At 37.6% G+C, this 25,924-nt stretch overlaps 2 protein-coding genes across 6 annotated transcripts in view; one reads left to right on the top strand and one right to left on the bottom strand.

Annotated features, from left to right (window-relative positions):
• The window catches only part of LOC106635048 (uncharacterized), a 259,340-nt gene extending 252,700 nt beyond the window's left edge, over positions 1–6,640 (bottom strand). Inside the window, exons 1-3 of the mRNA XM_063606829.1 lie at positions 5,508–6,640; positions 4,380–4,458; positions 55–349 (exon numbers count right to left, since the gene is read on the bottom strand). The gene's annotated coding sequence lies outside the window, so the exon portion shown is untranslated. The remainder of the gene's footprint in view (positions 1–54; positions 350–4,379; positions 4,459–5,507) is intronic.
• A 23-nt stretch (positions 6,641–6,663) lies between these two features.
• PEX2 (peroxisomal biogenesis factor 2) lies at positions 6,664–24,346 on the top strand. Of its 5 annotated transcripts, none has more exons than XM_034966258.3 (4): positions 6,664–6,862; positions 7,066–7,208; positions 20,975–21,084; positions 23,075–24,346. In XM_034966258.3, exon 4 carries the CDS (start codon positions 23,092–23,094, stop codon positions 24,007–24,009), a length of 918 nt encoding a protein of 305 aa, XP_034822149.1. In that variant the 5' UTR covers positions 6,664–6,862; positions 7,066–7,208; positions 20,975–21,084; positions 23,075–23,091; the 3' UTR covers positions 24,010–24,346. The 5 variants fall into 5 exon arrangements, with proteins under 5 accessions (XP_034822149.1, XP_008954921.1, XP_054972649.1 ...); XM_063606828.1 differs by adding an exon at positions 18,934–18,965 and having other exon boundaries at positions 6,850–7,208; positions 20,975–21,118; XM_055116673.3 differs by lacking the exon at positions 6,664–6,862 and adding an exon at positions 18,934–18,965 and having other exon boundaries at positions 7,080–7,208.
• The last annotated feature ends 1,578 nt before the right edge of the window (positions 24,347–25,924 follow it).

The raw sequence follows: 25,924 nt of genomic DNA, 5'->3' as shown, positions 1-25,924 counted from the left end.
TTTACTTTATTATTCATTATCTATTGCTGCATAAGAAATTATCCCCAAACTTACTTTTTTGAAAAACACGTATTATCTTGTAAGTCCTATGGGTAAGGCATACGAGGTCCTCTAGTTCAGAATTTCTCACAAGGCTGCAATCAAGGTGTCCATAGAGCTGCAAGCATTTCAAGGATCAACTAGGGAAGGATCTGCATCTCAATTCATGCTCTTGTTGTAGGCAGAATTTAGTTTTGCACAAGCTGTTCATCTTGGGGCTTCAGTTACTTTCTGGCTGTTGGTCACAGGTGATGCTCAGTTTCTTGACATGTGGGTCTCTTTCAAAGGCAGTTTACCACACTGCAGCTTGCTTCATCAAAGCAAGCAAATAAGAGGGCAAGAGAGAGACAGTGTAAGTGAGAGACAAGTCATAGTTTTCTGGAATCCAATCTCAGAAATGATATACTATCACTATTGTCCTACTCTGTTCATTGGTAGAGTCACTGGGTTAAGCCTACATTCAAAGGAGGGAGATTATACAAGGGGGTGAGTGCTATGTGATGGAGATCATTGGGTCATCTTAGAAGGCCTCCTACCACACCTCATAAAGTTATTGTGGAAATTAAATGGGATTAATGTATCTGTAGTTCATTGTAGAGTACCTAGGACACGGCAGATATGCAACAAATATGAATGTATTCTTCCCTCTCTAGTAGAATAAAAATCCTAGGAGACAGAGACATAATCAGTGAGCCCTGCAGTACCTAAGCATTCTACTAAGCCAACTTTGCTCTCAACAACCAGTAGAGTCATAAGTGATACTGACACTACTGTTAACAATCTAGCTAACATTTATCTTTATTTTCAGAAGCTACAACCTATTACCTTTCCACAGTGACTCATTTACAGTACAAGAGTGTGGTAGGCAGAATAACAGTCCTCCAAAGAAGTCCATACTCCAATCCATAGAACTTATGAATAAATTACTTTACATAGGGAAAGGAACTTTGCACATGTAATCAAGTTAAGGTTCTTGAAATGGGAAGACTGACATGGTTTATCCAGGTGGGTCCAATTTTATCACAAGAATCCTTTAAAAGCAGAGAACCATTCCTGGCTGTGGTCAGAGAAACACTTGTGATTATGCCAGAATGATTAGAGAGATGCAACATTGCAGGCTTTGAAGGTAGAAGAAGGGGGCCAAGAGCCAATGAATGTGGACAGCCTCCAAAATGGGAAAAGGCAAGAAAACAGATTCTAGCCTGCACTCTCCAGTAAAGAGTGCTACCCTGCTGTCAACTTGATCTTAGGTTGGTGAGATTATTGTCAGACATCTGATCTATAGAATAATAATATAATAAATTTACGTTGTTTTAAGCAACTAAGTTTGTGGTAATTTGTTATAATGGCAACAGAAAAATAATACAAAGAGAAAATATGTAAGTGTTTCCTGAGAGAGATCACACACAGGTACTCTCTAAATGTTGAAGGAATATATATGATCATTCTAGAATGTACAATATTAAAAATCATTGAGTAAAAAAACTTCTAGTTCAAAACACCACTAGAAAGCACGGGACGATTTTTTCTAAATCATTGTATTTCAAGACCATTACCTATCATCAAAAGCAATGAGAATAAAAACTATTATGTTTTTATTTAACAAACACTTGTAGAACATTTACTAGGTGGTAGACACTATTATAGAGTCTAAAGTCATAGATACGTTATAAATATTATTCATTTAGTTCTATTAACTTAAAAGACAGTTACTATTATCATTCTTCTTCTACAGACAAACAACAAACACAATTTTGATGAGCTTTCTCAAGAAAACTTCCCCAAGCTTGTAAGTGGCAGAGCCAGAATTCAAACTCAGGCACTCTGGCTCCAGAGTACAGGAATTATGCTTCTTCTAAAATCATAATTGAATTGTATATAATAATCATAATGAAATCATATATATTCCAAATACATAGTTTCATATATTTATTTAGACTGAAGCAGACTAAAAAATTGTATATATTCTGGATTATTTTTCCCAAATCATTCATTGACCAATTACTAAGTACCTCCTATGCCATGGGCATAGAGGAAAAAGAGAAATGAATAAAACAATTAGTCTCCCCTTAAAGAGTTCACAGATTAGTGACAACAGACAGATGACACAATAATACAATAATTTATGTTATCATGAAATAATATAAATTCATTAAAGCAAAACCATCTCTTATGGCCCTATTCTCCATGAGCTCCTGATTTAGAAGGGAAGATATGTATTTAAATAAACAACTGTGTGACACCTTTTAAGTTACGGTAGAAGCATGTAACTGGTACCAAGAGGCACAGAAAAAAGAGTAATATTTGTAGGACCTGGCAGAGGGGACACTGAATGGTTTGAAGGAGAGTAACATATAGAGTTTTGTAGTTTAGAGATCATTCCAGCAAGCAAGGATAGTAAGCCTGAAGGGCAGTGAGGCTGGGGGCCACCAATTTGTTAAGAGATGGCTTAAAGTGCGAGGATAATGAGGGTTTGAATTAAGGCAATTGCAGGAAAGATTATTAAAAGAGAGAGTGAATTTGGAGTGGTATTAGCAGGCATTATGGAAGGGGACCCAGGATGTGACATTGTCCATACTCCCCAGAGTCCCCTCCACACACATAAGTCTCCCTCAAAGAATAATAATAGCAAACGAGAGCAGTGAAAAGTTAGAATTGATGGCTGTGTAAATACCCAGCAGAGGAATGGCAAGAGAGAGTCTCTGGAATGTGTGAAAAGTCCTGGTGCCCTTCTAGAGAGTTTGAATATTAGCCTGCAGATACTAGGATCTGGACAAAGTATTTAGAATGCATGATCAGATAACACTGAAGGTACCATGGTTAGAACGATAGATGCTAGCCTAGAGTGAGGAGAAATCAGAGTCTGAGAAAGGAGATAGCACTGTAGTGTATTAAAGTAAAAATTTTAATTTTCAGTTTTTATTTTACAAGGAAAGACTGATATCTAAAGGAAACATTTTTTATAATAAATACTGTTTTTAAAAGTTGAATTGTCATCAATAATTACAGCTAGCAATGGCTTGCACTGCATAATGATGTCAATGATGGCCCACATACACAACAGTGGTCCCTAAGATTATAATACTGTATTTTTACTGCAATTTTTCTATGTTTAGACATGGTTAGATGCACAAATACTTACCACTGTGTTACAACTACCTATAGTACTCAGTACAGTAACACACTGTGCGAGTTTGTAGCCTAGGAGCAAAAGGTTATCCCATGTAGCCTAGGTATGTAGTAGACTACATCATCTAGGTTTGTGTAAGTACACTCTACGATGTTCACACAACAAAATAGCCTAATGACGCACCTCTCAAAACGTATCTCTATTGTTATGAATGACTGTATGTAGAGGCAGTGCTCTAAGTACCTTACATATAGTATTTGTTTAATTCTCAACTATTATTATTGGTTCAGTTTATTGTTAAGTCTCAGAGAGGTCAAGTAACTTGCCCAGGGTCATTCAGTAATGGGTAGGTAGAATTTGAATCCACAAGGTGATGTCAGAACCTGAATTCATAGCCACTGTATCATCAACACATGTTTAGTTAAATCCAGGTATGTAGAAATTATTTTTATTATGTTGAGCTTCAGAGCATGCACAGGCTCTGGAACCAGACTACCTAGGTTCAGATCTCCATTTCACCATTTAATGGCTGTGAGAAATTCGACAAGTTACTTCAGCTTTCAGCACCTGTTTCCTCATCTGTGAGTGGGGAACAATAACAGTGTTTGCCTCCTAGGGTAGTTCTGAGGATTAAATGAGTGAATTTAGTAAAAGGGCTCAGAAAAGTACCTTGAGCATATTATATAACCAACAAAATTTACCTATTATCAATATTATTATTCTAACATAAAGTATTGAGAATAGTGGTATGAAACACTGGATATACTGCATGGCCCCAATTGAGTTCTGAGATAGGTAGAATAATGGCTCCTAAATATATCCATTCCCCAATCCCTGTAAGCTGTGAATATGTTACATTATTACCGCAAAAGCGACTTTGCAGATGTAAATAAAAGTTATGAACCTTGAGCAGGGGAGATTCTGTCTAACCAATGGATTCTTAAAAGGCTGTAATTGGAGAGATACAGCAATGGAAGAAGAAGAAAGAAAGATTTACAAGGATGAAAGGGTCTCAATCCACTATTGCTGGCTTTGGAGACGAAGAGGGCCATAACCAAGGAATGTGAGTGGCCTCTAGAAGCTGAAAACAGCTCTTAGCTGACAGCCAGCAAAGAAACAGGGAGAACAGCTACAAGAGCAAGGGACTCAATTTGTCCAACAACCTGAATAAGCAAAAAAAAAAAAAAAAAAAATCAGATTCTTCCCTTACCTCTCTAGAAAGGAACACAATCCTGTGGACACCTTGATTTTAGGCCATTGAGAACCATGTTGGACTTCTGACTACAGAACTGTAAGGTAATAAATTGGTGGTGGTTTGAGCTTCTAACTTTGTTACAGAAATAGTATTAATAGTAAACTAATATAAGATCCATACTTAACTTTTTCCTAAAAGACTCAAATATATTGACTTAGCAACTACATAATATTCTAGAATAAATTTAACTTCTTAAAGTCAGCATTTTAAAACTATATTAGGGACATAAATCAATGTCTTATTTACATTTCTATTGTTAAATTCTTAGAATCTAAAAGTTGCTAAAAGGCTAAAGAGGATATAAAATGCTATTATAAAATGTTTTCATCTTTTCTATGTAAAGGTTAAAAAAACAATTTTAATTTTTCTTCTTTAACTTCTCATAGTTAATGAACAAATTAACTTTGATTTTTTTCCTAATATTTTTTAAGTCCACAGCCAAGTTCTAATAAAGACTCTTAACATGTCACTAGAAATATATAAATTCTAGGTTTAAAATAACTCATGTTTTGCATTTACAGAGGTAAACATTTACTAAGAAGAAAATATTCTGTCTTGGTTATTATTTACTTATTCACTGCCTCTGAATTGATATGAATTAGCTCTGAGAGAGTAAGAGCCGTGTCTGTTTTCTGTCTTCACATTTTTAACAACACTACCTAGCAAAACTCCCGGGCCTCAGAAAGCTTTTGTTAAATAAATGAATGAAAAATAAATATATCTTTAAAAAACTGGAAACAAAGCTTCCCTGGAACCTTAGCTCACCAGCTCATGGGAAAATTAAGAAGGTATACCGTATCTACAGGTTAAACATTAAAATCTAGAACTTATTTTTAAAAATTTCAACAGAATTTTAACTGTTGCATGTTTCCCCGCATTCTTAATGAGATTCATTAAATATGATTCAAGTTTGATATCTTTATTATTTTCATTTGCTACTGTGTGATGTTCACATGACATACATAAGGCTCTATGAACCAGAATTTGCTTTCTGAAAATGTCCTCTATGTCAATCAAGTCTTTGTGTGTATTTCCCCCGTCCTTCTCAAAAATTAAGTGAAGCACAGCACATCTGTAGGCTACCTGAGAGGTGCAGCGTGGTTGGTTTTCTTCACAGCTGCTAAACGGAAGGCCTACTCTTCTTCAGTGAGTTTTTTTTACTCTCTAGAACAGCAGTATCCATAGAAATATAATGGAAGCCACGTAATTTAATATTTTCCAAAACATTCTCATTTTGACATGTAAGCAATATAAAATTAATGAAATACTTTACATTCTTTTTCTTTTCAGACCAAGCTTTTTTTTTCTTTTCAGACCACGCTTTAGAAATCTGGTGCATGTTCTACACTTAGAGCAGACCTCAGTTCAGACTAGCCACTTTTCAGGTGGCCAGTGACTACTACACTGGACAGTTGCAGCTCTAGAAAATCCACTCCCAAACCCCTAAGTGAACTACATACCCTATCAATTGTAGCTTCTACTCTATCTCATTTGTACCATTGTTTCACAATTTGGATAGCATTAGAGTTAATAAATTTTATTTTAGCAACTCTGCTCCATGGGTAGTTCCTGAAATAAAAATACAAGCAAAAAAAAAAAACAACTTTCCTAATAACACTGGTTCTACAGTATAAGCTCTCCCTCGAACGTCTAATAGAGCTTTCGTAGAAGTGAGTGTTCCTTGTAGGAACGGTGAGTCGAGACTGGAGGTAAGAACTAAGACGTTCTTAAACCCTACTACGTGCTGGAATCCTGCAGTGCCTGCCATCATTCAAACTTCAGCACTAACTCTCTAGAGAGACACTGCCATTCATACCACAGAACGAGACGGCAGTGGCGATCCTCAACGGCTACATGTCACTGCCTGGTGAGCACTCTTCCCTCAGACCCCATTCCCAGAAGCTCTGCCTCGATTCCCCAGGGGTAGGCGAGCTGGCTGCCCGAATTCCTAAGCGTTACCGGGGAGATGTGAGGGCCTCCGGGGGCGGGAAACCTCAGGCCAGGCGCGCGCTGGCCCGAAGACGAGCGCGCGTCCGGTCCGCTCTACGGGGTCTCTCGGGAGCGCTTTGCAGGGCGGATGACTGACGGGCCAGCTACCTGCCTTCCTGAGCCTGCAGAGATAAACAGCCTATCCTCCCCGTGCACACAGGCCCCGAAGGCGGGCAGGTCTCCAAGTGCAGCACAACTGCCCCAGGCCCGACGCAGCTACCTGCCCGAGGGCTCCCTCCCCACCAGGCCATCCCTCAGCCGGTCCTCCTCCGACAACCAACAAGGAACCCCGGAGGCGCGGAGGCGTCTCGCCGCCACCCGGCGGCGCCTGCCAGAGGCCCTTCGCGATGTCCGCAAGCAGAGAAAGCCCTGCCCTCCCAAGCCCCGGCTTCCCTTACGCCCCTTGACACTTGTGTCCTCACTTGCGGCCCCTGACCCGGGGCTGACCGGTTCGTGACTCTCCTGCCAATCAGAGACAGATTTCATCCGGCCAACCGGCCAATCACCGCGCGCGGGTGTCCGCTTCGGCTTGTCGGCCCTTCGGCTCTTCGGCTTGTCGGCGTTCGCGGTTGTTTGGCCATCCAGGGCCTTCCGCAGCGCCGCTAAAGCGCAGTTCTCGTTGGTGTAACGTTTTCTTTTTTTTTTTTTTCAGCCACTTCCGGCTCCTGCGTCTCTCCGGAAGCCTGCGAGTTCCGGAAGCCTTGGTAATCCAGATTCGGCTAGGAAAAGACAAGCTTTCCAGAGAATGTTTCAGAGAAAGTTACGTGGAGCGTGGGCGTTTCTCAGACTCCTAAGGTCAGTGTCTGCCCTAGAGAGCCGGAGTGCAAACCCGAGGTCTTGTTTTCAGCTGGGAGGTCGTGGAGTTTCACGACCTTGTAATTGTCGCCGTTTGCTTTTTTTCCCCTGTTTATTGGCTTCCTGTCTCCCTGGAAAAGGCAAATCAAAGCTGCTGAATTTTGGGAAAGGCAGTGAAGCAAACCTAAACTCCTAAAGATGTTTTTAGGATCGCGGCATTAAAAATAAACACACACACAGCTGCAGTTGAGCCCCTCTGCATTCCACGTAGTAACTTAAGAGACGAACTTCGAAATCTTTTTCTCTCATTTGGCGGTCGTGAAGATATTTACCTCTTATAAACGGCTTTATAAAGAATTGAGGATCCAAGCTTTTCTTAATATCTGAAAGTTCATGTAAAGTGTTATATGTAGTACAAAAAATTTGAGTGCTTAGTTTTCTAACACTGTTGAAAGCGCACGTAAATGCAGTTTGGTTTTCTTATGGAGGAAGAGATAATGAAAAGTTTCTGATAAAATTGCTTGCGATAAATTAGTTATATTTCACGTTGACTTTTGATAAGAAATCTGAATGTGAGAATTGTTAACATTTTTTCCTGGGTTCTTAAATTAAAAATCGTTGTTTGTTTATTTATTGAGGTACCATTTTCCAAATTTCCCACGTTTAGTGAAAGGGCTTTTGGCAAAATGAGCAAGCTGTTGAACGTTCAAGTCTAACACATTCTGTTAAACTTCCGTGATGCCCCTCGGAAATATTTTATCTTGACGTTTCGGACAATTAAATGATATTTGGGCGCTCACAACACCGCAGCTTGTAGTCTAAACACCTTCCCCTAAAGTGTTACCTTTACTTAATCCTGAACAGAATGAACTTGGGGTGGCTCTTTTAACTTATCTGATCTCACTTATATTATCAATTACTTGTTTCCAGAAAGATTACAGTTGAGTGATCTTGAGCCAGAAAGAGATTTGAAAGAATTATTTACAGAGTCAAAAAAAAAAAAAACCCTTCATATTTTTTTCTTAAAAAAAAAATAGAAGTAACAGGACATAGAGCGAATACTAGACTAGTAGACTAAAGAGTATTAGACTAAATCAAGACAGTTGGATTCTAGTCCTGACTCTGGTTGCCTTTGTACAATTTTACCTCTTGGCCGTATTCTCCTTATTTTTAGAAACTAGTGTTAGTACTCAAGCTGGGGTTTTAAAACTGTTCCATAGGAGAACTTGTGTAGAAATTTTCTGGAGCCATGCAGGGAGAGACAAAGCAAGCCCACCCTCAGGTTTATTTTAACAAGAGCAGCCATTTAGGTGTTCCGCTTGAATAACAAAGTTCTTGTTAAGAAGATTAAATTTATGTCTTAAATGAGATGATCTGCTTTTTCTTCTAGCATTAAAATTCTGGTTTTGGGGATAATTATTCATTTGTACTCAATGTACATTTATTACAGTTTTTAAAAATAATATATTCACAGCTAATTTATTTCTAAAAGCTACAAATATGTCCCTATTCTGTTTCAATTTATTTTATCAATACAAATTTGAAATGTTTTTCTTTATGAACAGAATTAGAATTTATTATTCTTTCTTCTCCATATCCTCTTATTTTAGCCATAAAAGTTTTGCTTATATTTGATGCACATAATGATTCTTGCCGTAGGGAGGACAAGTATTTTTCATTTTACATATTTGGTACCTGAACGTTAAAGGTATTAGCAGGCTTGCTCATCATCACACCCATTAAAAGAGCTCAGTCCTAGCCCCATGTTTTTCTCACAACATCAAATAATTGTAAGTTTCTTTCCCTCTTGCACACCATCCACATTCTCAGGTTCCAATAGCACAAGGAAAATGTGTGAATGTGCACAATCTTTATTTCTGGCCAGAAGTTCTCTCTTGAATTATTTCATTTTTTCCTCTTTTGATGATCTGAGTTGGACAACCTAGAAGCAAATTGGATGTTCTCTGTACCTCTTTTCTGTGAAGTGATAACAGTTTGTAAATGTTTCATGTTCCTTTTCTATTCCTTTGGAATGTACAAGAAACCTTAGGAGAAAAGCCCTAAATTGCTCCATTTGCCCTGTCTGTAATCCTGCTCTTTTAAACCCAGCCCTGTAGTTTCTTTACATGGAAGTGGAGGCAAAGAAGGGATGTCTAGTGTCCTCTGCCTTTCTCCGTGTGGGATATTAGACTTCTTCCTAACATATTCCCATCTATACAATAAAAATACCTTCTTCTATGTTGCTTCTTACTCAATTTAATATATTTTCTTTTTATCAGACATCTCCCTTATTACTGCCTGTCAATAAGATGAGATAAAATTCCATCCAAGTTATCTTTTCTTTCTTCTTACTAGTAAAACAACCAAGAACTTAAGTGTAATGGTGTTTTGATTATGCCTAACCACTGTCTTTTCATTTTTTTGAGACGGAGTCTTGCTGTGTTGCCCAGGCTGGAGTGCAGTGGCACGGTCTCAGCTCACTGTAACCTCTGCCTCCCGAGTTCAAGCAGTTCTCCTGCCTCAGCCTCCCGAGTAGCTGGGATTACAGGCGTGCACCACCACACCTGGCTAATTTTTGTATTTCTAGTAGAGACAGGGTTTCACCATGTTGGCCAGACTGGTCTTGAACTCCTGACCTTAGGCGATCTGCCCACCTCGGCCCACTTGTCTTTTAGTGTTAGATGAATGAGTTGGCATTACCTCTACCTTGCATGTTTGTGTTCATAATAGTTAATGTTCACACCTTGAGTTTTTCACTCATCTATTCCTTTTGTTCAGATTTGACATGGTCCTTTGAATGGTCCTTTGACCACATGTATAGTGAAGCAGGGAGAGGGAATATAGACAAAATACATCCCAAGCAACAAGGAAAACTTTACCTCATTCCTTTAATTTCTTTCCCCATCTACAGTCCTGACAGCTTGACTGGCAGTCTGGTCTTTTGAATGATCTTGAAGGGGAAAAAGATTTCTTTTGAGTTCTGTGGGATTAAATTTGATCCAAGCTTAGCAAATATCCATTCTACTAAGTGTATTTTGTATGTTCTACAGTTTTTCTAATGTTTACCATAAATTTACTTATTACCAGCTTGACTTTAGATGGGTTGTTAATCTTCTCAAGCCTTAATTTTTTATCTTCTTAAAATGGAGATGATAATACTGTACTTACTGTGTTGTGAGGATTAAATGAAATGAAGAATGTAAAGAAAAGTTGTAGTGCCTTGTACATGATATGTATCACATGGTAGTTCCTCCTATTCCATTGCTAATGGCTCTTTGTTCCTTTGGGGATATTTCCGTGTTCTCTTGTACCATAAAATGTGCAATTAAATGTTTGTTCCAGTTATTTTCAAGTCATTTAGAATTCTTAAGCAATTAGATTCTAAAGCCCATTTTTAAATTATTTATAGAGTATTTAAACATCTAGCTGCTCATACATTTCATGTGTGTCCTGTTCATACTTGCACTAGTGTTTTTCCCATAGTTTATGCCTATACTCTTAGTACTTGGCCTCTTTAAGGTAGCCCCATCTGTGTGACCTGTGGTACCATCCTAAAGTGTTTATGTTTAACTTTTGGGTCCATTACCACGTTGTCAGTATAGAACACTGGTTTAGAGCTGGTTCTGCCCCCTCTGGTCATGGGATTTCACACAAGTCATCTAATCTCTTTGCACCTCAATTTCCTTGTTTTAGAACAGAAGTAATAACAGAAGCTCTTTATTAGTATTATAAGGATTAAATGATTTAATATTTAAATTTGTACTTGGTAATTAGCTATAGTAGTCACTTGTTAGCACTCAGTAACTGGTAGGTGTTAAGTATTTTCTCTGGTTGTAAACTAACAAGTTCATTGGGATTGTCTTCCTTAGTGGTTCACTGTTACTCTCCATGAATACTGTCTCTGTCTCCTGTGTCCTGCTCTGATTTCTCTATTTTCCTCATGTCCTGTATTGCTCTTTTGCAATTGGAAATAGCTGTTCATTTTTTTCCCTTTCCCTTGCAAGATTTCCTAAAGCAGTTTCTATAAGGATTCTAGATAGGTAGGTAAACTTACAGTTGCTTTTTTTTGTTTGTTTCTTTTTTTAGCCAATGAAGAGTATAGTGTAATAAAATGACTTGTCTAGAGTCACACAATCTGTTAGTGAACCTGGGCTAGAATACAGAGCTAATCAGAGGCAGTTTAACTCTGCTTTCCCCAATACTCGCTCCAACATCTGTTCTTTATTTTCACAGTAAGCATTCTCAGACTCAGAAGTATCAGGTTTCTGAAAGAAAAAAATATGAGTGCCATGCTGTTATCTTAAAAATATACTTATAAAGCTAGGCCCAAGTATTGGAAATTCTTTTCTAAGGTTTAAAAAAAGTATTTTGTGCTAGTTTTAGATACTTGAATAACTATATTGTGTATGAGATAAGTAAGGCACTCAGTTGATTGTGTAAGACTCAATATAATCTTGAGTTGTGTTGAGTTTCCTCTTCTCCCTAAATGGAAAAAAAAAAAAAGATATTTTCCCCTCTTCTAGGGCAGGTTACTTACCATTGTCCATATTTTTGAGAAATATGTGCAACTTTGAAGTTTATCTTTCAGATACATTTTAGAAATGTTTTGTCATGTATCCACTACCACTTCAAAAAGAAAAATCCTATTTGGATTTTGATGAGGCAATGTTCATTGAAGTTAAAAGTAATTTAGAGGTCTGTTGAACATAACACAGTTTTAAAATTTCACATATCTTGGCTATACCCAAATGAGCACAACTGGGATTTACAACATCAGGTGTCTATAAACTATTAAAACTTAGTTTATGTGTGGTGAAAGAGAGGAACGAGAAAGTAGTGACAAGGCACTTAGCAAGTCTGTGACAGAAGTGGGATTTGAACTTAAGAGTTGTTAGGCCTGTTCACAGTGCCAGAGGTCACAGTGTTCTAATGGGCTTCAGCCATAGCCTTTTTTCTTTTCCCCATATTTGAAACGTGTTCTGGGAATCAGTGTCCAGTTAAATCCCTCTTTGATGCACGTCCCATTTATTAGTATTGATTTCAATACATGGGACAGTAAATCTATCTGACTACACAAAGGAAATAAAATAGTAGGTTATAGGTTCAAAACTTAAGATGTCTAGTCATAGAATTTTATTCATATAACCTCATAATATGAAATGCTAGTTTAACATTTTCAGAAAGAGAAAACAATGAACGTGGTCTCATCCACTTTGATTGCTAGAACATTTAAGATGGTGTGGCAGTGACATTTTCATTCTAAAACTTAGTTTATTATTGTGGAGATGGAAAAGAATAGCCTGGCAGGGGGTGCATGAGTGGGTATGACACAGTAGAGATTACTTGAGAATCACGTTTCTGCTGACAAAGTTTACAGGACTGTAAATTTAAATGCAGAATTTTGTAGACAGTATGCATTGACAAATATGCCTAATGGTAATACGTCTAATACTGAGAGTCTTGGAACAGGTCAATAATAATGTGTATATTGATAGCAGTGATGTAGGAGATGTTACATGGTATTATAGCTAAAATCCATGTTATCCCCTGAATCATAATTACGTTAATATTGACAGGCCCTTGACAATACCCACATTATTATTGATAGATTTCTGTCAATAACATGTTTTTAAAGAAAATATATTCATTCATAATTTGTACTATACTCAATAAAACTATAAAATACATCCTGAAACATTCCTTCTTCCTCAGTGAGATACAGTCATTTGTTTAGTTTTTGGAATGTGATATAGAAGGCAAAGTTTTTATTTTGGGATATGAAAAACATAAAAGGAAAGCATGAGTTATTTAAGGGATAAGGTTATATATTGCTGCTCTTAGTAAATAATTTTTAGTTGTCTTTTTCTGTGAAAGAAAAGCAGTGTGACATGTTTAATGATAAAATGTCAGCAGGAGACCCTTTTAATAGATTTTAGTACTAGATCATTTTGTCTTAAACATATTTATGTGACAAGTTAATCACACGAACCCTAGTAGATGCTATACTTTTTATCTGGTCTTGATTTTGCCTTAAGCATCTTTTTCACATATCCTTAACATGGTAGAATCCTTCACTAAACGCTAAGATTATTTACTGCCAATTATAATTTTAGTTACATATTTTTATATATCTCTTTGCATAGCCAGTAAATATATCTCTCCCCTCCCCTGGGTTAGCATTTTGGAATCTTAAAGTTAGTATAGTTCGAGAATTGCAGGAGTGGGTGGCTGGTAGGATTGTGTATGAAAAGGTAGAATAGGAAAAATCTATTAGAATTAAATTTAATGGTGGTTCAATTCAAAGCAATTCTTTTTACAAAAAGCAGTTAGCTTGTAATTTTTAAAAATATTCAAGTTTGAGCTTACATTTATAAAACTAAATACTAATTTACAATGACCAATAATATAGAAATTGTTAAAGCTTACTTAAATTATTGAAGGTAAAGTCAAAATAGACTTACCAGTGGTTGGGCATGGGTGTTGGCAATCCTTGTAACAGAAGTAAGGAGAGTACTAGTTTACCAAAAGCACTGGGAATTTTTGACCCAAAAATGTGAAGGGATAGTATAGTCTTCCTCTTGATTTCCATGGTTCTTAAGTAAGTTAAATTACTTTGACTTTTCCAGGAAGTTGCTAGCATCATAGGTAGGCCCCTGAATTGTTGCAGGAATCCTATAAATCTGGTCTCCCAGAACGGCAGTTTTTCTTTTCTTCAGTTTTATTGAACTCTGCCGTCAGATTAATCTTTTGAAATTTATATCCCATTATGTCTCTTCTCTTCAATGATTATTCATGCCTACAGAATCAATACAATTTCCTTAACACAGGTTCTTTTTACAGTGTGGCTAGGTTGACACTTCAGCCAGTCTCTCCTGCCAGCCTGCTTTGGTCATGGCAGATGACTTGTCTCCTTCCAGATAACAGATGCAGCCACATTGACGGGGGTTAAATAACCAAGGATGCAGCTCATGGTGCAACTCGTGTCCGTATGTCCCAGCTAGGCTATGGTCAGGAGCTTGCTATTTCTGGGCTTTCACACAGCCTGTTCCCTTGCCTTACATACCATTTTCCTCTTTTCTCCCTGGAAAGTTTTGTGATCCTTTATAATGTTTTCACGTTTTGGGATCCATTCTTCACTTCAGAGATCAATGGCCAGTCCTGATTTCCTATGTCTTTTAAAATGCTTGAATAAAAGGAAGCTAGCTGACAGTTAAATATTTAGATTGAATCTCTGGTACCTAGGAGAATGCCTTGTGTTTGGTAGGTGTCCAGTATATATTTGTTACATTGAGTAACCATTTGTCAGAGAATTAGAATTCACTAAAACACAAACTGCTTACACTATATTGGGAATAATTTTATGTGATATAAAGTCGTTTATGGCATTTATGCTTCATACCTATTATAACAAATCTTGTTGTACTGCTGTAGAGGGAAGAAGATTCCATAATTGGGTTAATTGAATTTCTAGTTATTTTGATTTCATCATTTTCTTCTACTCCTTTGCTGCCCTTTACTAAAGAGAGTATTCTAGAATAGCTGTACCTGCCAGAAAGAGAGGGGTGGGGTGGGAGTATGTGTGATGAGGAAGAACTGAATGTAATATGCTGGTGATGAATACAAGTTTGTTGCTTGTCTTGGACTGCCAGTACCATGTTGTGTGCAGCAAAGCACCCTAGAGTCAAATATTGTAAGTGTGCATTCATGAGGTTTCTTTACTTCAAGATAACAGGCACAACTATGTTGATAGGGGCTAAATAATGACGGGAGCAGGTCATGCGGGAACCCATCTCTTTTCTCTATCCACACCGTGTCATATCCTTTCAGACAAGGTGCAAGTTAAGTGGGCAGTGAGTTCCACTGAACCATCATATCTCTGCCCACTCCTGCCTGGCCCCTCCCACATGCACACATAAGGGTGACATCATGTTTGTGGTTTAACTGCCACAATTTATGTCTTAATGATGTCAATATTTCCTGGAAAAACATTTTGATACAGGTTGATTGAGGCATTACTATAACTAACAGTGAAGGTTTCAGTCTTTCGAAATGAGATTTGCCAAAATTAGTTTGGGGCCTGTTACTTTTCATGCTCATCCCTAGCCAAAGCAACAATAATGTAATAAATAATACTGCTTTATGGCTTCTAAACCACTTTCGTAACATTATCTGGTTTAATCTCAACAACTTTGTGAGGTAGCTGTTATTTCCAACTTTTAGGAGAAGAATCCGAGGCTAATGAAGTTTTTTAAGATCTCATAGCAAGTAAGTGACAGAGCTAGAACTTGAGCCCAGGCCTGTTTGATTTTAAATCTGCTTTTTCCACTCTATGACAGATGCCTAAAGAAGAATGTAGAGCATGGGAGAAGTATTCCACTTTAATGAACTATGGTGTGTAATAGACAGTGTCTGTTCTATGTTTACAACTAAAAGAAGTCACAAAAATGACTAAAATGTTGGAAAATAAAACCTAAAACAAAAAATAGAGAAATTATTCATCTGGAGGAGCAAAGGCTGAAGAACAGTTTAATAATAGTCTTTTGGTCTATTAAAGAGTCTTACGTAGGGAGGAGAGCAAACCCAGCTGTTCCTAATCTACACTGAGGCCAGGCCTGGGGAGGAAAAGAAGAAAGAAAAAAATGTTAAACTGTAACAGAAGGGATAAGAAAGAATTTTTTGATAATAAGTATTGTTAAATATTGTATTGGTTAAAGACTGTTTTAGGTCTCCTTTTCTGGCAGTCATTAAAAATTCCTGTTTTTACTGAATGTTTTTAAGTGTAATTCCTCCAAAAACAAGAAACTTGAAATAGATGATTCTTCTGACAAGCCACTCACTCTGACCAGTTTCTCACTAAATATCACTAAGGAACCTGAGGAAGAGATGCAGTTATGAATTGCTTATCAAGGGGGTACATTCTGAGAAGCGCATAGTTTGATGATTTCATCATTGTGCGAACATCATAGGGTGTACTCACACAAACCTACTTGGTATAGCCTAGTTCACACCTCGTTATATTTTACTGTGCTTTCTTCTGGTTTGCAGATACTGCTTTTACAAATTAAAGGTCTGTAGCAAACCTGAGTCAATCGAGTTTATCTGCACAATTTTTTTTCCAACAGCATTTACTCAACTTGGTTTCTCTGTGTAACGTTTAGGTAATTCTTGGCAATATTTCAGACTTTTTTTTATTATGATATTCTTAGTGGTGACCTGTGATCAGTGATCTTTGTTATTACTATTGTAACTGTTCTGGGGCACCACGAACTGTATCCATATAAGATGGTGAACTTATAAATATTCTGGGGCACCAAGAACTGTATCCATATAAGATGGTGAACTTAACAAATATTGGGTGTTCTGACTGTTCTGCTGACTGGCCTATTCCCTAAGACACAACAATGTTGAAATTAGGCCAATTAAGATAAGCCTACAATGGCCTCTTAAGTGTTCAAGTGAAAGGAAGGGTTGTACATCTCTCACTTTAAATCAAAATCTAGCAATGATTTTGCTAGATTTTGCTAAGCTTAGTGAGGAAGCCATGTCAGAAGCCAACACAGGCCAAAAGGTAGACCTTTTATACCAAACAGCCAAGTTGTGAATGCAGAGGAAAAGTTCTTGAAGGAAATTAAAAGTGATCCTCCAGGGAACACATGAATTAAAGAAAGTGAACAGCCTTATTGCTGATGATGTGGGACAAGTTTTAGTGGTCTAGATAGAAGATCAAACCAGCCACAAAATTCCTTTAAGTCAAGGAATTAATTCCTTGATCCAGAGCAAGTTCCTAATCCAGAGCAAGTTCCTAACAGAGCAAATTCCTAATCCAGAGCAAGTTCCTAACTCTCTTCAATTCTTTAAGACAAAGAGGTGAGGAATCTGCAGAAGAAAAGGTGGAAGCTAGCAGAGGTTGGTTCGTGAGATTTAAGGAAATAACTATTTGTGATATAAACATGAAAGCTGAAGCAGCAAATGCTGACATCAGAGCTGCAGCAAGTTATCCAGAAGCTTTAGCTAAATAATTGATGAAGGTGACTACACTAGACAATATATTTTCAAGATAGACAAAAGGCTTATATTGGAAGAAAATGCCATGTAACACTGATAGCTAGAGAGGAGAAGCCAATATGTGGCTTCAGAGCTTCAAAGGACAGGCTGACTCTCCTGTTGTGGGTTAATGTAGCTGGTGGCTCTTAAGTTGAAGCCGGTGCTTATTTACCATTCTAAAAATTCGAAGACCCTTAAGAATTATGCTAGAACTACTCTGCCTCTACTTTATAAATGAAAAAAACAAAGCCTGGATGACAGCACATCTGTTTACAGCATGGTTTACTGAATATTTTAAGCACACAGGTGAGACTTGTTCAAAAAAAATTATTTCAAAATATTACTGCTCATTGATATGCACTTTAGTCACCCAAGAGCTCTGACGAAGATGTACAAGGAGATTAATGTTTTCATGCCTGCTATCACAGCATTCATTCTGCACCCCATGGATCAAGGAGTAATTTTGACTTTTATATATTTTTTTTAAGAACTACATTTCATAAGCCTATAGTTGCCAATAGCAATTTCTCTGATGGATCTGGGCAAAGTAAATTGAAAACCTTCTGGAAAAGATTCGCCATTCTGTGTACCATTAAGAACATGATTGGTGAGAGAAGGTCAACATACCAACATGAACAGGAGTTTGTAAGAAGTTGATTCTAACCATTGTGGATGACTTTGAGGAGTTCAAGACTTCAGTGGAGGAAGTAACTACAGATGTGATGGAAATAGTAAGAGAGCTAGAATTAGAGTGGAGCCTAAAGATGTGACTGATTTGCTACAATCTCATAATAGAACTTGAATTGATAAGGACTTGCTTCCCCTCTTTTTTTTTTTTTTTTGAAACGAAGGTCATGCTCTGGCACTCAGGCTGGTGAACAACAGCACAGTCAGCTCACTGCAGCCTCTCAATCTCCTGGGCTCAAGCAACTCTCCTGCGTCAGCCTCCCCTTAGTAGCTAGGACTACAGGTGCATGCCAGCACGCCTGGCTAATTTTTTTTTTTTTTTTTCAGTTTTTGTAGAGACAGTGTCTCCCTGTGTTGCCCAGAAATCCTCCCTTGGCCTCCCAAAGGGCTGGAATTATAGGCATGAGCCACTGCACCCAGTGAGTTGCTTCTTATGGATAAGCAAAGAAAGTGGTTTCTTGAGATGGAGTTTATACCTGGGGAAATGCTGTAAACATTGTTGAAAAGATAGCAAAGGATTTAGAATATCCCATAAACTTAATTGATAAAGCAGTGGCAGGGTTTGAGACTGTTGACTCCAGTTTTGAAAGAAGGTTTACTCTTGGTAAAATGTTATCAGAAATCTTCGCATGCTACAGAGAAATCTTTCATGAGATGAAGAGTCAATCCATGCAGCAAACTTTGTTGTTGTTATAAGATATTGCCACAACCACCCCAGCCTTCAGCAGTCATCACCCTGATCAGTCAGCAGGCATCAACATCAAGGCAGGACCCTCCACTATCAAAAAGATTATAACTCACTGAAGGCTCAGATGGTTGTTAGCATTTTTTAGCAATCAAGTAGTTTTTAATTAAGGTATGTACATTGTTTTTAAGGCACAGTGCTATTGCACACTTAATAGACTGCAGTATAGTGAAAATATAAGTTTTATATGCACTGGAAAACCAAAAAAGTTGTGTAACTTACTTTATTGTGATATTTGCTTTATTGCAGTGGTCTGGTACCTAACCTGCAATGTCTCTGAGGTATGCCTGTTTTCTTATGTGATTCTGATGAAGTCACAAGTTTGAAAACCACTAGACTAGAGGAGCAGAGACCACAGGACTGTGATGGTGAAGACCACAGTTTAGAAGGATTAAAAGCCCAGAGATATATGTATCTTTATCATAGACACATATATCTGTTAGCAGTTAAAAACTACCAGAATAAGATTACGTTGTTACAAAGAAAGTTGAATGTGTTACAAATAGACAAGATCTATCTTGTTTTAAATCACTGCCTTCTTGATTTTAGCACTTATGTAGATCAAGTAGATTTAAAATAGATTAGTTTTACCAGAGGGGCATCAGACTTCTAAAATTCTACCCAGATTTTTTCTGTCGTATTTACATAACTGCCTACTGAACTTTTCCACTTAGATGTCTCATAGGATCCTCAAATGTTTAAAATTGCATGTATGTATTATCTTTCTGTTCAAACCTGTATTGCCTCGTGTATTTCTTGTTTCAGGGACTTGGATCACTATCACTCAATTACTTAAGTCAGTTTTTCTTGGCTTATTTCTCTCCAGATAGTGTCACTTCTACCACCTCACCGCTGTCAAAGATAACCCTTTTCTCTCTGTCCCCATTGATGCTTTTCTAATTTAGGCCATCATTAGTTTCTCACTAGATCATTTTAACAACCTGTTAACTCGTCTCTATGCTTCCAGTCTTTCTCTCAGCCTCTATTCCATTCTTGCTCAGGGTGGCCAGAACAAGTAGTCTAAAATGTAAATCTTACTAGTTCTTTGCGTACCACTATCGAGGGCTTCCCGTTACCTTCCTCATAAAATACAGCCTCCTCAGTTTGGCTTCTAGGGCCTTTAGGACCTGTCTCCTGCTTCTTTCCAGCCTTATCTCATCTGTGCACCTCTAGTCCTTAGTACCTACTCTTCTCACCATTGGCAATAATATTCTTACCCTCCTTTACCAGGCTGACATGCTAATATCAGGTGGCTGCTTAGGTATTGCCTCTCCCAGGAAGCCTTCTCTGACCTTCTGAAGTATAGTTGTAACCATAGTGCCCTGAATTTTCCCTTGCATATCACTGATCGCACCTTATTGTAATCACCTGTTTATTTTATATAGCACACCTTTACTTTTCTCTCTTGTTCCACAACCCTCCACAAGGGTTGAAAACAGTGTCTGTTGTACCATTATATCACTAGCTCTCATATTAACAGGTAAATAACAGATGCACAATAAACATGGTGAAATTAGTAATAATCATCTTTCTGGATATGGTAATTTGAAATAGTTTTAAAGGGTAATGGATGGGAATTGATATTTTCTATCCTTCACACATCCCAGACTTTCATCCTATTCATTTATTCATTTATCTAGTGTTTGTAGAGTGCCTTCTGTGTACCAGGAACTGAGATAGTTGTTCTGATTCAACTGTGATAAGGCTCAAATAATCTTCACAACAGGCTCATCCTCTAGTGGAGGAAATAAACCATTTAAAAGTAGTTTATGTACAGTACATAGAGGCCAAGAAAGGGAAAGAATAGAGTGCCAAGGGAACAACTAGATGGGCAGCAACCCAAATTTGGAGTCAGAAGGAAGTGATGTCTGAGCCAGTACTTAAAATCTTAGTATGAGTTTTCAGTTAAAAGATTGGAAACGGACTGTTCCACACGAAGGGAACAGACAGTGAAGTCTACTGGTGAACAGGAGAAGGGGGTACTTTTTGACTGGATGTGATGCGTAAGGAAGGAAAGCAGCTGGGAGTGGATTTGGGGAGGTTTGTGTTTTAGAACACTGGCAGTGTGGAGAATGCACTGAAGGAGGCAGAAGGTAAGGTAGACCAGTTTGATGGAATCCATGAGAGAGGAGAGCAGCCAGAATTCAGGAAAAGGCTTGCGGGGGATAGGGAGTGACAGATGGGTTAGGAAAAATTTTGGACCACGTACCAACAGTCCTTGGCAATGGATTTGATTTGTAGAGTGAGGAAAAGGAACTCCCTTTTAAACTTTATTCTTTTTTGTATGTAGCTTCTGGCAAGTATGAGGCAAGGATTTCACAGAAGAACTTGGAGCAAAAATTCCCACTGTCATAGCTATAGGCTGTCCAGTCTTGAGGGAGCTGCAGGAACAGGAAGAAGGTGAGATCTCCCCAGAAGATCGTTGGCATTTATGGTGAGAAGCATTCCTGTTGTATATCTGGTTTGAGAGAAAAATAGCTCCAAACAACCTGTTATTCATTGATCATTTTTGTTTCCTGGACTTGAACTTGTTAAACATGTAGTCTTCTGCCACTAAGTCTTCTAGGATGCATGGGTAAATTTAGAACTTCCCTCTTGAAAACAACTTTGGTTGTCAAAGATACTCCCAATTTCAAGAAGTACAAGTTTACGTTACCTTCTAATAAATTGTGTTTATCATCTTTTTACTAAAAATCATAACAGAATAGAATTTGAAAGGACTTTGAAGGTCATTTTATCTCCAGCCCTTTGTTTTATATGTGAAGAAACCAAGGCATAGGTCAGGGTCAGGGGAAATGACTTGTCGAAGAATATGTGACCAGACCGTGGCAGTGAGCTCCAGCAGTATCCATGCCTCCCTCAGTAACTGTTCTTTCTTTTAGGGTATTGGCTTTTTAAAGGCCTAGACATGATAATCAAGCCCGGTGTGGTGATAGCCCATTTTAATTTTTTTGTGTTTTTTTCCCCTAGCTTTATTGGAGTATAATTGGCAAGTAAAAATGGTATATATTCAAAGTGTGCAATGTAATGATTTCATATATGTATCCATTGTGAAATGACTGCCACAATCAAGTTAATTACATCAATCACCACCCGTAGTTACTTACCACCTGTGTGTATGTGTGTGATGAGGACACTTCAGATTTGCTCTTGGCAAATTTCAAAGAAACAATAGAGCATATTAACTATGCTATTCTGGACATGAGTTCCTCAGAACTTACTCATCTTATAACTGAAAATTTGCACCCTTTGACTAATATCTCCCATTTCTCTCACCCTCCCAGCCCCTACCAACCACCATTTTACTCTCTGTTTCAATAAGTTTGACTTTTTTAGAATCCACATATAAATGAGATCATACTGAGGTCCATTTTAGCAACTAAATTTAAGCCTCATTTTTTTTTTTTTTTTGTCATGGGTGGATTTGCCAGTTAATAATATTTAAAATATCTGAACTGGTCTGTATACTGGATTATGGCAGTGACTTGGTGTTTTAATTATATCAGCTTGCACATAATACATATTTATAATAATATATGTGTATTGAATCAGTAAGCTGTACCTAGCTAACCATTCAGCTTCTTATATTTCATTTAAATTTTTTTCCCTTTAGCACCAATTTGTTTCCTTAGTCTATTTATGGCATTATTGTGGTATATATTTTTATATCATAGTTTTCTTAGAGTACTGTGTGATATATACATTTTTAGTACCTTAATAATGATATTTCTGCATTCTTGTTCCTTCATACTAAGATTTAGTACTATTTATTTTTGGCAATAGCGTGATAGAATAGTAACCGTGTATTGTTCATTTATTTTTCTTTTTAACTTCCTTTACACATATAAAATGTATTTGAGAAAGATTAAATGACTTGCTGAAAAATAACACCTTTGGAGTCAGTAGTAGTGCTGGAAAATAAACTGAGGTCTTGACTTAACCATCTATTGCAATGTTCTATATAGTTGTTGTATTTATTACCTTCCTGTATCTCTTCATTAGTCATGTTATTCAGCCTCCTTTCTGTTAGCTTCAGGATTTTAATGTCTCCCTGCTAGAATATCTGACCAAAGAGTATTGCTTAGAAGTATATTTGTGGAAAGAGGGTACAGTTTTGTTTTGTTTTGTTGTTATTTCTTTGATGAAGAGGGTCAAGAAAAAAGAAAAAGAAATTAAGAAAAAAAGGCAGGGGGAGAAAGAAAGGCTCTGAGAGATGAGACAGAAGTTTCAAGTAAGAAGTGATTATTCGCTGTACTATTTGAGACTACTGAAAGGCTCATCGCTTATGTGTCCTGTGTAATTTGTGTATGACAGTTTCCAGGCATAAGTTGAGGAGGTTGTACAAGATTGCAACTCTTTGCTAATGTTCTTCAATTGTATTTTTTCCTAGAGACCTTCAGAGAAGACATGGCTTCCAGAAAAGAGAATGCGAAGAGTGCAAACAGAGTGCTAAGAATAAGCCAGTTGGATTCACTTGAACTAAACAAGGCCCTGGAGCAGCTAGTTTGGTCCCAGTTTACTCAGTGCTTTCATGGATTTAAACCTGGGCTGTTAGCTCGCTTTGAGCCAGAGGTGAAAGCGTGCTTATGGGTTTTCTTGTGGAGATTCACCATCTACTCCAAAAATGCCACAGTGGGACAGTCAGTTTTGAATATTAAGTACAAAAATGATTTTTCCCCTAACCTGAGATATCAGCCACCCAGTAAAAATCAAAAAATCTGGTATGCTGTTTGTACAATTGGTGGCAGGTGGTTAGAAGAACGATGCTATGATTTGTTTCGAAACCATCAATTAGCATCATTTGGGAAAGTCAAGCAGTGTGTGAATTTTGTGATTGGACTTTTGAAATTAGGTGGGCTGATTAATTTTTTGATTTTCCTTCAGAGGGGAAAGTTTGCAACTTTGACAGAACGTCTCCTAGGTATTCATTCTGTATTTTGCAAGCCTCAAAACATACGTGAAGTTGGCTTTGAATACATGAATAGGGAACTTCTCTGGCATGGTTTTGCTGAATTTCTGATTTTTCTCTTACCACTTATCAATGTCCAGAAGTTGAAAGCCAAGCTGTCTTCATGGTGTATTCCTCTTACTGGTGCACCTAATAGTGACAATACATTAGCCACCAGTGGCAAAGAATGCGCTCTATGTGGAGAGTGGCCCACCATGCCTCACACCATAGGATGTGAGCATATTTTCTGTTACTTCTGTGCTAAGAGTAGTTTCTTATTTGACATGTACTTTACTTGTCCTAAGTGTGGCACAGAAGTACACAGTCTGCAGCCACTGAAATCAGGAATCGAGATGTCAGAAGTAAATGCTCTTTAGAAACTAAAATTGCTTCCTCTGAGGAAAAAAATGCACCGTGTTTAAATTCTTAATATTAGTCATCCTAAGTATACCATTTATGTATCCTTTATAAGGAATGTGCTCCTAGCCACTGTCTTCTCCTTTCCAGGCATGACTGAATTCTAATCACTGGAAACCATGTGATTCTAAATATATTATGTAAATGTTAATGTATTATGTTTTTTAAATCATTGCATTCAATTTTTAATGTCAAGAATAATGGACAGTTTTTGTCAGGTGACTACTAACAATGCTCCTTCATTTTACTACTTAAAACAAGGTTGGATTCTAAAGATAAAGATTTTGGAGACTCTGGGATGAGTGTGCATTTATTTTCAGAGTTGACATAATATGATAATGTGACAATTATGAGACTGTTTTAAACCTTAAGACCTGATGCCTCAGTTGTAACTTTTTTTTTTTTTTTGAGACGGTGTCCTGCTCTGTCACCCAGGCTGGAGTGCAGTGGCGCGATCTCTGCTCACTGCAATGTCTGCCTCCCGGGTTCAAGCAATTCTCCTGCCTCAGCCTCCCGAGTAGCTGGCACTGCAGGTGCATGCCACCATGCCCGGGTAATTTTTGTATTTTTAGTAGAGATGGGGTTCACCGTGTTAGCCAGGATGGTCTCTATCTCCTGATCTGGTGATCCACCTGTGTCAGCCTCCCAAAGTGCTGAGATTACAGACGTGAGCCACTGTGCTCGGCCACCTCAGTTGTAATGTTATGCTTTTCTTTGAAGCCAATTTTTAAGAAGTTCAGTCCTCAGCTGTCTGACCCCTCCACAGTTGGCTTTATATTCAGAAAGTAAAAATTACTTAAGGCAGCTTGGAAGTGAGGCCTGGGAACTACTGGGGGCAACTAGTATGAACAGCACTATTTACAGGTCTCTTTCTCTTGCCTTTGATTCAGAGCTCTCATTCTCAGTAAATATTGATAGTTTTATTGAAACAAAAGGGGTCTTTAGCATGGGAATAATAACAGCAGTGCATAATCAAGATAATTCTGTATCCTTCACTCTTTTTCTCTGCCTTTTTTTACTTAAAAGTAAATTCAGACTCTTAAAATGGTATAGAATTATTAGCTTGAACATTGAATTATCTCGTCTTAACTAGAATGTTTTTTAAAAAACAGTTTTTAAATGTTTTTAAATAAACATCTTGCTAGTATGGTGGAAATACACTGCCAGTTCATTTTTCTCTTCACCTTTCATTGAACAAGTACTCAGGTGCCAGGTACTGATGTAGCCATTAGAGGCACAACAGTATATTAAGCAGGAAAAATCAAGTTACCTTCATGGAGTTTACATTCTGTGATTGAATGAACTGTAAGTTTAATTTAGGTTCAATTTAGTGTAAGATACTGAAGAAGTTTTGTAGTTTGAGTTAAGAGTATTTTACGTCTTAAGAATTTGCCTTCTTTTGCCTTCTGTAATTTTAAAACATTATTGTAGAAAACACCAGCAATTCAGGAAAAAATATAAAATCAACTTTCCCACAATTTTTTGAGAGAGATCATCACTATATTTTACTATATTTGTAGATTTGTTGCACGTACATTTCTTATTTACAAAATTATTATAATGCATAAAAAATAGCATTTTTTCATATGCATAAATATTCTTCAAAACTATTTTAGGACTGAGCACAATGGCTCATGCCTGTAATCCCAGGCTCCCTACTTAGGGAGGCTGAGCCCGGGAGTTTGAGGTCGTTTCTAAAAAAATAAAAATATATACAAACGTCTTTGTTTTTTGTTTGTTTGTTCGTTTTTGGTGAGAAAGGGTCTCACCCAGTCACCCAGGTTGGAGTGCGGTGGTGTGATCATGGCTAACCGCAGCCTTTCCCTCCCAGGGCTCAAGCGATCCTCCCATCTGAGCCTCCCAAGTTGCTGGGAC

The sequence above is a fragment of the Pan paniscus genome, chromosome 7 (assembly GCF_029289425.2).
Source record: "Pan paniscus chromosome 7, NHGRI_mPanPan1-v2.0_pri, whole genome shotgun sequence".
In the NCBI taxonomy this organism is placed as follows: domain Eukaryota; kingdom Metazoa; phylum Chordata; class Mammalia; order Primates; family Hominidae; genus Pan; species Pan paniscus.
This window is presented reverse-complemented; position numbering and strand designations above follow the sequence as displayed.